The sequence below is a fragment of the Oncorhynchus tshawytscha genome, linkage group LG06, assembly GCF_018296145.1.
Source record: "Oncorhynchus tshawytscha isolate Ot180627B linkage group LG06, Otsh_v2.0, whole genome shotgun sequence".
Classification (NCBI taxonomy): Eukaryota; Metazoa; Chordata; class Actinopteri; order Salmoniformes; family Salmonidae; genus Oncorhynchus; species Oncorhynchus tshawytscha.
This window is the reverse complement of record NC_056434.1, coordinates 57,170,416-57,183,922: the sequence shown is the minus strand read 5'-3', so window position 1 is coordinate 57,183,922 and position 13,507 is coordinate 57,170,416. Positions and strand designations below refer to the sequence as shown.

The 13,507-nt window shown below is 40.6% G+C and overlaps 1 protein-coding gene across 1 annotated transcript; it reads left to right on the top strand.

The window, feature by feature from the left end:
• The first annotated feature begins 249 nt into the window (after positions 1-249).
• habp2 (hyaluronan binding protein 2) lies at positions 250-10,148 on the top strand. The gene is made up of 13 exons (XM_024424263.2): positions 250-545; positions 871-967; positions 1,163-1,246; positions 2,642-2,752; positions 2,940-3,056; positions 3,227-3,337; positions 3,536-3,713; positions 4,697-4,794; positions 5,046-5,460; positions 7,297-7,439; positions 8,885-9,019; positions 9,326-9,471; positions 9,671-10,148. Exons 1-13 carry the CDS (start codon positions 486-488, stop codon positions 9,830-9,832), a joined length of 1,857 nt encoding a protein of 618 aa, XP_024280031.1. The 5' UTR covers positions 250-485; the 3' UTR covers positions 9,833-10,148.
• Positions 10,149-13,507: the final 3,359 nt, after the last annotated feature.

Below are 13,507 nucleotides of genomic sequence, written 5' to 3'. Positions count from 1 at the left end.
CCAGACAGGGCCACAGAAGGAAGATTTGCTGTAAAATAAACTTCATGCCCCTGGAGAGTAGCCTCTACACAGCTAACATGTGATGTGAATCCAAAGTCTACACTCAAACAAAAAACAATCTCTCTTTGTAAATAGGATCTCTGAGCTCTAATGGTAATATCCAATAGTAAATGACTAGTCCTATGTGCTAACTATATTTTCACAAACAATCTAGGTCAGTATTGCCTGAATTGATGAATCACTTACTGTTAGAGTTGCAGATAATGTTTATGTTTGTTTATTATATGTGTTTTAAGGTAAGCTCTCTTTAAATTAAGAAAAAAAACCCTGACACCCCCTTAGTCAATAGAACGGTAGTGTGCGGTGAGAGACCTAGATGCCAAAGCACTCTGTGCATACAAAGGTTACTCTTCCCACACAAATGGTTGGGAAATGTGGTTGATCTGACAGAATTACTCTTCTAGCCGCACACAATCACTGCCATCATGAACTCCAAGCCTCTTTTCTTCTGCCTCTTCCTTGTATTGCTCATTCTACCTGTTCAAGTAGGTATTCTACTCATTTGATTTTCTTTTGCAGTAAATATCAGGAATAAAAGGGTGATAGTTTAGAGTTGCAAGTTTAGAGTAGATGCCTGTCGAATGTGTTTGCTCTCCCGTACAACATTTTTCCAGTTGTTTAATTGTTTATTTTGCTGTGTTTAATAAAATCTAAAAGATGTGTTGTTTACAAGTTTTGCAGTTTGGCAAATATTGCATGAGTGCTGGCATTAGGCCTACTGTTGCACTGGAAAAATACAAATGTAGTAAATGCTACTACTGTCCATAATGTTACTTGGTTGAAAGAAGAATGATGACATCTTTTATTCAGTTACGTAAACAAGAGAAGCATGGAAAACATCCGAAACAGGAAAAACACAGCAAAAACCCTGAAAGAAAGTACAGAAGACACGAGGATATTCTGAAGGGTAAGCATATGATTTATTCATATATTATTATTCATATTTATTCATATTATTTATTCATAATGCACAATAGTATAGGCTTTCACAATATGCTTTCACACGCATGCACACACACAGACATAAAGAGAGAGGGGAAGAGGGAGAGGGAGAGCTAGACCATGTAACACGACAATGTTTGATAGTGTATCTCCGCTCTAGATCCATTCTTTGAGATCGTAGACGAACCAGGTGAGGACGATAGTGATGATGCTGACTGGCTTTATGAACTCCAAGAACCAGATGGTGAGATGTGAAGAAGAAATTGTCTTATGACATGCACTACATTGTAAAACCTTCCCTGCTGTTTTTACCATAACTTAAAGGCAGCAAGTTGCCTGAAGGTTACTGTAAAAAAAATATCTAAAAAAGTACAGTATGTTACCGTACTGTATTTTACAGTGTCCAATACTGATATTGTGATATTTTATATTGTTGTTTTAATGCTAACTTGCAGGCAACTGGCTGCCTGTAAGTTACCATAAAACAGATGTGCAGTGCATTACTAATCTTTTCACTGTAATTGTAATGAATAAATGAACAAAATTTAAATCATTGAGAGGAGATGGGGTTTGCATTTTACAGTAGTTTACCGTAATTGTATGCAATTGGTAATGTGTTTACATATTGCAGCATATCAATGAATGCCAGTTTGGAAGTCTTGTTTGGTCTTTTCTATCAATTGCACTTCTAGAGGACTAAACAATGGCTTCCAAACTAGTAGTGAATACATGGCAAAACAGACCAAAGGACATGTCAAATACTCAACCATTAAAGGTTTGAGACTTGCTGCCACTCCCATCTTTCCCCTATACACATTTAATTGTTGGGGTACTACTACCACACATCAGTGAAATTGGTACAGCAGTTAAGGTGGCACAAATGTAGCCTCTGACAAGTCACGCTACAGAATATGTTCATGAGCCAGAAAAACTATACCACGCAACCACTAGTGGTCAAAGGATTTTTGATACCCCAAAGATTATGTGGGGTGGAATTACAGTACCATTCAAAATACAGCAATTCTTTCCCGGCCCACAATATTTCCCCACAATGCACAATAATTTACAGTATGCTGCAGTATAATGCTTAAAAGTATTTAACTGTTGATAAATCTACAAATTTACCGTACTGTAAAAATTAAATGTTTTCATTACACTGTAATATTTGGTGTAATTAAATTTGTAAATAATTGAAATGTTGTATACACCCTGTTTGATTGGTTCACTTCAGACCTTGGTGTCTCTCAATCCTATCACTCAGAATTGTTTGAAAAAGTTGCAAGTTGCCAATCCCATAATGCTATGCAGTTACAGTAATGTACTGTTGAACCAACATTTCCTTGGGATTTACAGTATAATTTACTGTTTACGCGTAGAATCCCCCAGAGTGCATTGCCATTTACAGCAATTAACTGTAAATAATTAGTATGTTACTTTAGTATTAGTTTTATTGTATAATACTGTCAAAACAACATACTGTAGATATAGTATGTCAGATTACATACAATTGTGAGGACACAAGAAGACGCTAAGGTCTATACTGACTGAGTCTAAAGTCGATGCCGAGTCTAAATCAATCACTGTTCGAAACTGCTCATGTAAAAGCCTTCCTCCTCCCCTTGTCTTGTTCATATTGCAGGCCAATGCAACCCAAACCCTTGCCTCAATGACGGTGTGTGTGAGGAGAAGGGAAAGAGAAGGTTCAAATGTGACTGCCCCAAGCCATTCAAGGGCAAGAAGTGCCAGAAAGGTAGGAAAGGGAAAAGAGGCTCCATAAATTGAAAGAGCTTTATACTTTAGTCCTTGGCTTGTATAGTAGATTTTAAATCGTTTTTAGACCAAAATTATTTACGACAAAGATTATGCCACATTTGCCTTGCGGATACAGTCAGATGTTGTGAGAAATAAACCGATGTGAATCTGAATTGTTCTTACAGGGCCCAAAAGGTGTAAGAGGGGCACATGTGGTCGTGGCGAGTGTGTGTTGACCTCTAAACCACCTTTCTACGCGTGCAAGTGCAAGCAGCCCTTCCTGCCCCCAGACTGCAAATCACGTGAGAGCCCTCCTGACCTCTTGCCTCTGAAGTGTCCTCACAAATTATTCAAATTATTATCCTCTTTCATTTTTTTTTTGGTAATGTGAGAAAATAGCAATGCATACTATGGAATTTGTTGGTCATTTTTAGCTAAGCATGATGCTTCTGTAATCACATTCCTTTTCCAGTTAGGGTGTGTCAGCCTAACCCCTGTAAGAATGGAGGCTTGTGTGTCAAGGACGGCATGGACTTTGACTGCCTCTGCCCAGAAGGCTTCAGTGGACGTTTCTGTAATGTTGGTAAATAAATACAGTACATTCCAGCTCTTCAGTCAGCCAAAAGAGTTGGGTTCATGTCCATTTCAGGAACTAAACCAACATTTGTTGAAAAAAAAATGGGAATTGGAATTTCAGTTTACTGAATTGAGAGAATTTAAATAGAATGGTCAAACCGTTCCTGATATACTGACTGGATGGAAATGTCATAATCTTGACTAGGCCCAGATGACTGTTACAAGCTCAAGGATGACGGGGAGTCATATCGTGGCAACGTGAGTGAGACAGATTATGGAGAGGAATGTCTCTACTGGAACTCCCATTTCATCCTGGAGAAAGGCTCTGATCCCTTCAATGACTTTGAGGATGACGATGGACTAGGCCCTCATAACTTCTGCAGGTCTGGGCACATAATTCACATAGAGTCTCAGAGTATGAGTGATGATGTAGGATCAGTTTATCCTTTTAGATAAGATCGGTATAGTATGCGACTCCGGGATGCTGGCCTTCTAAGCAGAGTTGCAAAGAAAAAGCCATATCTCAGACTGGCCAATAAAAATAAAAGATTAAGATGGACAAAATAACCTAGTCACTGGACAAAGGAACTCTGCCTAGAAGGCCAGCATCCCGGAGTCGCCTCTTCACTGTTGACGCTGAAACTGATGTTTTGCGGGTACTATTTCATGAAGTTGTCAGTTGAGGACTTGTAAGGCGTCTGTTTCTCAAACTACTTGTCCTCTTGCTCAGTTGTGCACCGGGGCCTCCCACTCCTCTTTCTATTCTGGTTAGAGCCAGTTTGCGCTGTTCTGTGTAGGGAGTAATGCACAGCATTGTACAAGATCTTCAGTTTCTTGGTCATTTCTCACATGGAATAGCCTTCATTTCTCAGAACAAGAATAGACTGACGAGTTTCAGAAGAAAGGTCTTTGATTCTGGCCATTTTGAGCCTGTAATGGAACCCACAAATGCTGATGCTCCAGATACTCAACTAGTCTAAAGAAGGACAGTTTTATTGCTCCTTTAAATCAGCACAACAGTTTTCAGCTGTGCTAACATAATTGCAAAATAGTTTTCTAATGATCAATTAGCCTTTTAAAATTATAAACTTGGATTAGCTAACACAAAGTGCCATTGGAATACAGGAGTGATGGTGGCTGATAATGGGCCTCTGTGCGCATATGTAGATATTCCATAAGAAATCTGCAGTTTCCAGCTACAATAGTCATTTACAACATTATTATTATTTAATGGACAAAAAAACAAGAACATTTCTAAGTGACCCCAAACGTTTGAACGGTAGTGTATACTTATCTCTCTCACACTCAAACATATTGCTTTATACAGCTAACTCTCTTGTTTACTGTTGTGTATTGATTGGTCCAGAAACCCAGATGGTGACACTCAGCCATGGTGCTTCATAAGAAGAGGGCGGGTGCTGCTGTGGGATCACTGTGGCGTCAGGGAGTGTGCTAAGCCCACAGGTCAGCATTAAATATCATATCTCTGACAGCTGCCTTTATGGACAGGAAATGAACATCAAGCCAAATAGTTTATCCCGCGGGGATAAGTCAATCAAATCAATCAAATGTATTCACAAAGCCCTTTTTACATCAGCCGATGTCAGTGTTAAGTGTTATGCAGAAACCCAACCTAAAACCCCAAACAGCAAGCAATGCAGATGTAGAAGCACGAGTAAAATTGTACTGAATTCTTTCAACCATGGTCACAACAGATGCTGGTCCCAAGCCTACTACTGGTCCGAAGCCCACTACTACAACTACTACAACTGTCAAGCCTACTACTCGTCCCAAACCCACTACTACAACTACTACTACAACACCCAAGCCTGAACCAACACCGGCCAAACCCTCAGCGGGTCCAGAGAAACCTACAGCGCCAAAGCCCAGTGGAGCCCCACGACAGCCCACAGCTAGCCCCACCTCTGATAAGCAGTTCACCACCTGTGGAAAGCCCCAGCCGAAGAAGGCCATCACCAGGATCTACGGAGGCTTGAAGGCCGTCCCTGGAGCCCAGCCCTGGCAGCTGTCCCTGCAGGTCCGACCCAAGGGCTCCAGCCAGGCATACAGGCACATCTGTGGAGCGGTGCTCATTGATAGCTGCTGGGCTCTGACTGCCGGCCACTGCATGTGAGTATAACTATAATACAGTGCCTTCAGAAAGTATTCATACGCCTTGACTTATTCCACATTTTGTTGTGTTTCAGCCTAAATTGAAAATGGATTCAATATTTTTTTCTTCACCCATCTACACACAATGCCCCATAATGACAAAGTGAAAACATGTTTTTTGAAATGTTTGCAAATGTACTGAAAATGAAATACAGAAAACCCCAACTTACATAAGTATTCACACCCCTGAGTCAATAAATGTTAGAATCACCTTTGGCAGCGATTACAGCTGTGGGTCTTAATAGGTAAGTCTCTAAGAGTTTTGCACATCTGGAGTGTACAATATTTGCACATTATTATTTATAATACGCATGAACCCATACAATATAGACCACTGACATAGTGTACCCAGAGATACACTGTACTGTATATACACTATGTCAGTGGTCTATATTGTATGGGTTCATGCGTTGGTCCTTATGGATGCATGTGTATATACAGTACCTTCAGAAATTATTCACACCCCCCACATTTTGTTGTGTTACAGCCTGCATCCCGAGTGGCACAGTGGTCTAAGGCACTGCATCTCAGTCCAAGACGCATCACTGCAGTCCCTTACAGCCTTATTCTAAAATGGGATTAAATAGCTTTTTCCCTTATCAATCTACACACAATAGTCCATATTGACAAAGCAAAAACTGCTAACACATTTACATAAGTATTCACACCATTTACTCAGTACTTTGTTGAAGCACCTTTGGCATCGATTACATCCTCGAGTCTTCTTGGGTATGACTCTATCAGCTTGGTGGTTCCAAACTTCTTACATTTAAGAATGATGGAGGCCACTGTGTTCTTGGGAACATTCAATGCTGCAGAAATGTTTTGGTACCCTTCCCCTGATCTGTGCCTCGACACAATCCTGTCTCTGAAATCTATGGACAATTCCTTAAATCTCATGGCTTGGTTTTTGCTCTGACATGCACTGTCAACTGTGTGACCTTATATAGGCAGGTGTGCGCCTTTCCAAATCATGTCCAGTCAATTGAATTTACGACAGGTGGACTCCAATAAAGTTGTAGATACATCTGAAGGATGATCAATGGAAACAGGATGCACCTGAGCTCAATTTTGAGTTTTCAGAATACTTATGTAAATAAGGTATTTCTGTTTTAAATGTTTAATACATTTGCAAAGAATTTCAAGAAAACTATTCACGGGGTATTGTGTGTAGGTTATTGAGGAAATTAATTAATTTAATCCATTTTAAAATAAGGCTGTAAGGTAACAAAATGTGAAAAAAGTGAAGGGGTCTGAATACTTTCCGAATGCACTGTATATCTGTTACGGTTTTCTAGGTGTGAAGGATAGTCGGACCAAAATGCAGCATGTAGATTGCGATCCATGTTTAATGAACAACGTGAAACACGAATAAACACAAAACACTACAAAACAAAGAACGTACCGAAAACCGAAACAGCCTATACTTGTGTAAATAAATAAAGCGCTAGGAACAATGACACTAAGGACAATCACCCACGACAAACTCAAAGAATATGGCTGCCTAAATATGGTTCCCAATCAGAGACAACGATAAACACCTGCCTCTGATTGCGAACCACTCCAGACAGCCATAGACTTTGCTAGATAACCCCACTAGCTACAATCCCAATACATACACACCAAAACCCCAAGACAAAACACACCACAATACAAAAACCCCATGCCACACCCTGGCCTGACCCAATACATGAAGAAAAACACAAAATACTTAGACCAGGGCGTGACAATATCCATCCCACTGATCACTGCAAGTAATTTTTGCAACCCTACATTGTGTTTGTGTTGGACCAGTGATCCAAAGGACCAGATGCAGGTGGTGGCTGGGAGTCTGACTCTAGGAAAGGATGTGCCCATTGGGCAGACGATCATAGTGGAGAAAGCTACAAGGCATGAGAATTACAAGGAGACATCCACAGCTGTTTACAATGATATAGGTGATATTTGCACTTGCTCTTTCTCAAAGCTATGTTTCCTGTAGTTTGCATGTCAGGATTTCCTTAAGGATGGTTTATTGTTATTAGGGGTTGGGATCAATTCCATTTCAATTCAGTCAATTGAGGAAGAAAACTGAAAAAATCCAACAATTGGAATAAGAATTTCAGTAAACTTTTTGAATATAATTGACTGCATATAAATGAAATTGATCCTATTTATACTTTGTATTTTATATGGGTCTATACATTTCTACCTCCTTTAAAAAAAACATGTTCCCATATTATATTTGAATGTATAATATTTTTATTTTATTTTTTATTTTACCTTTATTTAACCAGGTAGGCAAGTTGAGAACAAGTTCTCATTTACAATTGCGACCTGGCCAAGATAAAGCAAAGCAGTTCGACAGATACAACGACACAGAGTTACACATGGAGTAAAACAAACATACAGTCAATAATACAGTATAAACAAGTCTATATACAATGTGAGCAAATGAGGTGAGAAGGGAGGTAAAGGCAAAAAAGGCCATGGTGGCAAAGTAAATACAATATAGTAAGTAAAACACTGGAATGGTAGTTTTGCAATGGAAGAATGTGCAAAGTAGAAATAAAAATAATGGGGTGCAAAGGAGCAAAATGAATAAATTAATTAAATACAGTTGGGAAAGAGGTAGTTGTTTGGGCTAAATTATAGGTGGGCTATGTACAGGTGCAGTAATCTGTGAGCTGCTCTGACAGTTGGTGCTTAAAGCTAGTGAGGGAGATAAGTGTTTCCAGTTTCAGAGATTTTTGTAGTTCGTTCCAGTCATTGGCAGCAGAGAACTGGAAGGAGAGGCGGCCAAAGAAAGAATTGGTTTTGGGGGTTGATATACCTGTTTTGCTACAGGTGGGAGACTATGGTGACCAGCGAGCTGAGAGGGGGACTTTATACAGGGTCTGACATGGAGCCAGTGGGTTTGTGCTAGGTCGCAATGGTAGGTAGTATAGGGCTTTGGTGACAAAACGGATTGCACTGTGATAGACTGCATCCAATTTGTTGAGTAGGGTATTGGAGGCTATTTTGTAAATGACATCGCCAAAGTCGAGGATTGGTAGGATGGTCATTTTTACAAGGGTATGTTTGGCAGCATGAGTGAAGGATGCTTTGTTGCGAAATAGGAAGCCAATTCTAGATTTAACTTTGGATTGGAGATGTTTGATATGGGTCTGGAAGGAGAGTTTACAGTCTAACCAGACACCTAAGTATTTGTAGTTGTCCACGTATTCTAAGTCAGAGCCGTCCAGAGTAGTGATGTATCACGTGCAATATGATTCAATCATTGCTTACATTGTAACTGTGAAGAAATCCCAATTAAAATAGTTCTGAAATTGAAATGAAATTCCATCCCTGATTGTTATATTTTAATAATAACCATAATATAAATTTCCTTTCTGACCCAAAGCGGTGCTGAAGCTGAAAGCCACAGATGGTCGCTGTGCCAGAGAGAGCCAGTTTGTGAAGGCAGCCTGCTTGCCTGATAGCCCATTCCCTGATGGGACTGAGTGCACCATCTCTGGATGGGGCGCTACTGAGGACTGTAAGAGCAGGCTCTACTGCATTTCCTTATGTTCATGTACAATGTGCATGTGCCTATGTTGTCATCATGCCCACAGCATATTTATTTAATTATATTACTCGTATCATGTGCATGTACACTAGTCATGTGTTATATAAAAATGTAACTGAATTCAATCAGATGGAATCTGATCATATTACATGGGTATTTTATGTGTGCTTGCAAACATCTGTTATATACTTGTTGTTCTCTTTCTCTACTTTCTAGAAGTCCTCAGTGTGTGAACTATTATTTTCCCTTCACTATCACTCTTCTTCTCCCCCGTAGCTGACTACGGCTCCAACCACCTACTGGATGCCCAGGTGCTGCTGATCAGCCAGGAGAGCTGCTCAAGCAGCAAAGTCTATGGAAGCGCCATAGACAACACCATGTTTTGTGCCGGTTACCTGCAGGGAGGAGTGGACTCCTGCCAGGTCAGTGAGTTGATTGGGGTGGATTGAGACTCAATGCTGTGTTTGGGAGATGCTTTGAGACCAACTCTGACGGAGTACGGTACGATATCACATAAAGCATCGTTTTGGGGGATTGAATTAGGATTGGATTGAGATTACTTCATGTATTTGGTATTGAATGGTTTGAAAATGTTTAATGAACACTCCGTGTGACTGACAGGGTGACTCTGGAGGGCCACTGACATGTAACAAGGAGAGCTCCCATTTCATCTACGGTATAGTGAGCTGGGGAGACCAGTGTGGGTTGAAGAACAAGCCTGGGGTCTACGCACGGGTCTCCCACTACCTTGACTGGATCAAGTCAAAGACACAAGCAGCATAGCTGGGCTATGCCAGTCCATACAGTTGCAGGCACTAAAAAGTTAGATTACGGCACGGTATTGGCAGAACAATTCCTCAATGCATATGCAACATGGTACTTTAGTGCCTTCTAGCGGTAGTTTATCACAAAAACCCTGCAGTAGCAAGTGCTAAAATAAGTCTCTTAATTGGACCGCTACTGAGTAATCATTGATTTATGTTTGAATATAGCTGACATGCTGTCATTCCAGGATATAAAATTACTGATTTGACTGTAAGAGAACAAAACCATTAAAACGTCCCTCTATGGACCTTCCTGCAAAGATGGGTAATCTGAATACTGTTTCTATTATTTTTTACAATGGTATTCTTGGATAAACTTGTAGTGATAATGAGAGAAAACTACGTAGTAAGTATAGGTCTATAAAAGGAAAGCACAGAACCTTTCATGGTGAATAATATGTGGTGTAATGGTCAATAGCATACTTGTTCGTTGCAAGTACAAGTGGAGTACACCAAAGTCTTAAAATAATATAAAACAGATGACCAAAGGACAGAGGGACATACAGTACACTGAGAGTCAGAACTTAGGACTGTGAGGGTGTTAAACCTGGTCAAGCAGACTGACTGCTGCACTCACTTTTCGTTTCATTTGACACATGAAGTGAAGCAAAATACGAGCTTGCGCAAGATGCAGGCTGGTTTCACAAGGCTAGTGGGTGTTGTGCAGCCTCAGTGCTGCTAACATACCTATCTGAAGAAAAAATCTCTTAGACAGAACAGGGTGAGTGGCTCTCTGTTCACATCAATACAGGGGTTAAACATAGGGTAGAGGCCCCACACACTGCTGCACAGAAAACGGTGGAGCAGGATCAGTGTGTCTGCATTAGAAAACAACAGCTTCCCCTTGTGGACTTCAGCTTTCGGACTCCTTCCCCCTAAAGACAGTAACGTCTCATGGGAGTCATGAAATGTCAAGTACTGTCCATCCCCATGGTAGATGCAGAAAGATCCCTTGTTCACCTTGCTAAACCCAGGTTGGTCAAGTCCTGAGTCTGGTCCATTCTCCAATCTATACTGGAGATGCACCCATTGACTGCACCAATCAGCCAATAGGATTTCTCATGGACAATGACTTCCCAGTAATGCAGGCCAGTGGAGAAGGACTCCTGTGCGAGGACACAGTACTGAGAGTCATAACGCTCATATCGGTCCATTCCAATGGGCTCCGTGTTCCAGCACACCTGTAGCCTGTCCCTTGACACCTCCAGCTTCGGATGGGACGTTTTGGAGTCCAATGTCAGTGTTCTACAGATAGACAATCATAGTCAATGCACCATGGATATGCAATGCATTGAAAACATATGGACTATTCATTGATGGTGATGAATGAACAGCATAAGTTATACATGTACTATGTACGACCATAAAACGTTCACAGTACATGACCACATGCCATTCATTCCTAATGAAGATTCTCTTACTAATGCAAAAAAAAGCATCAAGAGAAACAATTGCTATGTGAAGGTCGGTTTCAATGATAAGGAGTAAAGTTTTGTACTAACGTGACTACATCCATGGAAAGGGCTGAGTCAAAGCCTGAGACAACTCATCCACCATTCTCTCCACTGTTCTCATCCTCTCTGGGGCACAGAGCTTCCTCTCCACTTCCTGCGTGGGCAGCAGGTCCAGGTCCCTATGATGGGGACACAATGACAAAATCCATGTCTGGGTGCGTCTATTCACTTGAGGTTTTTCTGTAAAAAGTATTGGATAAAAGGTTAGATTAGATATATACAGTGCATTTGGAAAGTATTCAGACCCCTTTGACTTTTTCCACATTTTGTTACATTACAGCCTTATTCTAAAATGGATTAAATAGTTTTTTCCCTCAATCTAGACACAATACTTCCATAAGGACTACACAAAATCATGTTTTAAGTTTGCCAATGTATATATATAAATATATATATTTAAAAAAACTGATATCACATTTAAATAAATATTCAGACCCTTTAGTCAATGCTTTGATGAAGCTCCTTTGGCAATTACAGCCTCGAATCTTCTTGGGTATGAAGCTACAAACTAGGCACACCTATTTTGGGAAGTTTCTCCCATTCTTCTCTGCAGATCCTCTAAAGCTCTGTCAGGTTGGATGGGGAGTGTCTCTGCACAGCTATTTTCAGGTCTCTCCAGACGTATCCCAAAGCCACTCCTGCATTGTCTTGGCTGTGTGCTTAGGGTTGTTGTCCTGTTGGAAGGTGAACCTTCACCTCCAGTCTGAGGTCCTGAGCACTCTGGAGCAGGTTTCCATCAAGGATCTCTCTGTACCTTTCTACGTCCATCTTTCCCTCGATCCTGACTAGTCTCCCAGTCCTTGCCACTGAAAAACATCCCAACAACATGATGCTGCCACCACCATGCTTCACCAGGTTTCCTCCAGACGTGACGCTTGGTATTCAGGCCAAATAGTTCAATCTTGGTTTCATCAGACCAGAGAATCTTGTTTATTTTTGGTCTGAGAATCCTTTAGGTGCCTTTTGGCAAACTCCAATAGGGCTGTCATGTGCGTTTTACTGAGGAGTGGCTTCCATCTGGCCACTCTACCATAAAGGCCTGATTGATGGAGAGCTGAGGAGATGGTTGTTCTTCTGGAAGGTTATCCCATCACCAGAGAGGAACCATGGGGCTCTGTCAGAGTTACCATCAGGTTGTTGGTCACCTCCCTGACCGAGGCACTTCTCCACCGATTGCTCAGTTTGGCCGTGCAACCAGCTCAAGGTGGAGTCTTGGTGGTTCCAAACTTTTTCCACTTAAGAATTTAAGAACGCAGAATGGAGGCCACTGCTCTCTGTTCTTGGGAACCTTCAATGCTGCAAAGATGTTTTAGTACCATTCCCCAGATCTGTGCCTCGACACAATCCTGTTTCGGGGCTCTATGGATGATTCCTTTGACCTCATAGCTTGGTTTTTGCTCTGACATGTTCTGTCAACTGTGGGACCTTATGAAGACAGGTGTGTGCCTTTCGAAATCATGTCCGATCAATTGAATTTACCACAGGTGGATTCCACTCATGATATAGAAACATCTCAAGGATGATCAATGGAATCCGGATGCAACTGAGCTCAATTTTGTGTCTTACAGCAAAGGGCCTGAATACGTATGTAAATAAGTTATTTCTGTTTACTATTTTTAATAAATGTACAAAAATTATAAAAACCTGTTTTCACTTTGTCATTATGGAGTCTTGCGTTTAGATTGATGAGGATTTTCATTTATTTAATCAATTTTAGAATTAGGCTGTAACGTAACAAAATGTGGGAAAAAGGAAAGGGTCAGTGTCATATGTTCATCAATTGGTTGAGTCACATAAAAAAAAACATCAGTAAAAACAGTTGTTGCCACACACACCAAAGCCCTTTGCTAAAATAAAAAAGATCAGGAAAAACATTTTATGATCAACAGCCTGCCATACAAAACATGCAGTTAGATTTTAAAAAATTATACCAATCTAAATCATAATAATCATTGAAAATTGTAACAATAATTGATAATCAATCTAAATCAATTTGTCAAATTGTCATTGTATTATGTCAATTACACTCTTTGAAAAAAGGTGCTAAGTAGAACTACACAGGGTTCTTCAGTTTGTCCCATATGGGATACCCTTTTTATTGCTGGGTAGAACCATTTGCA

What these genes read in the sequence shown, in the direction of transcription:
- habp2 (XM_024424263.2), top strand. Translation starts at nt 486, where the DNA reads ATGAACTCCAAGCCTCTTTTCTTCTGCCTCTTCCTTGTATTGCTCATT. An exon ending in AGCTGTTTACAATGATATAG is followed by an intron (nt 7,440 to 8,884) that starts GTGATATTTGCA and finishes TCTGACCCAAAG; the next exon opens with CGGTGCTGAAGCTGAAAGCC. An exon ending in GAGGAGTGGACTCCTGCCAG is followed by an intron (nt 9,472 to 9,670) that starts GTCAGTGAGTTG and finishes TGTGACTGACAG; the next exon opens with GGTGACTCTGGAGGGCCACT.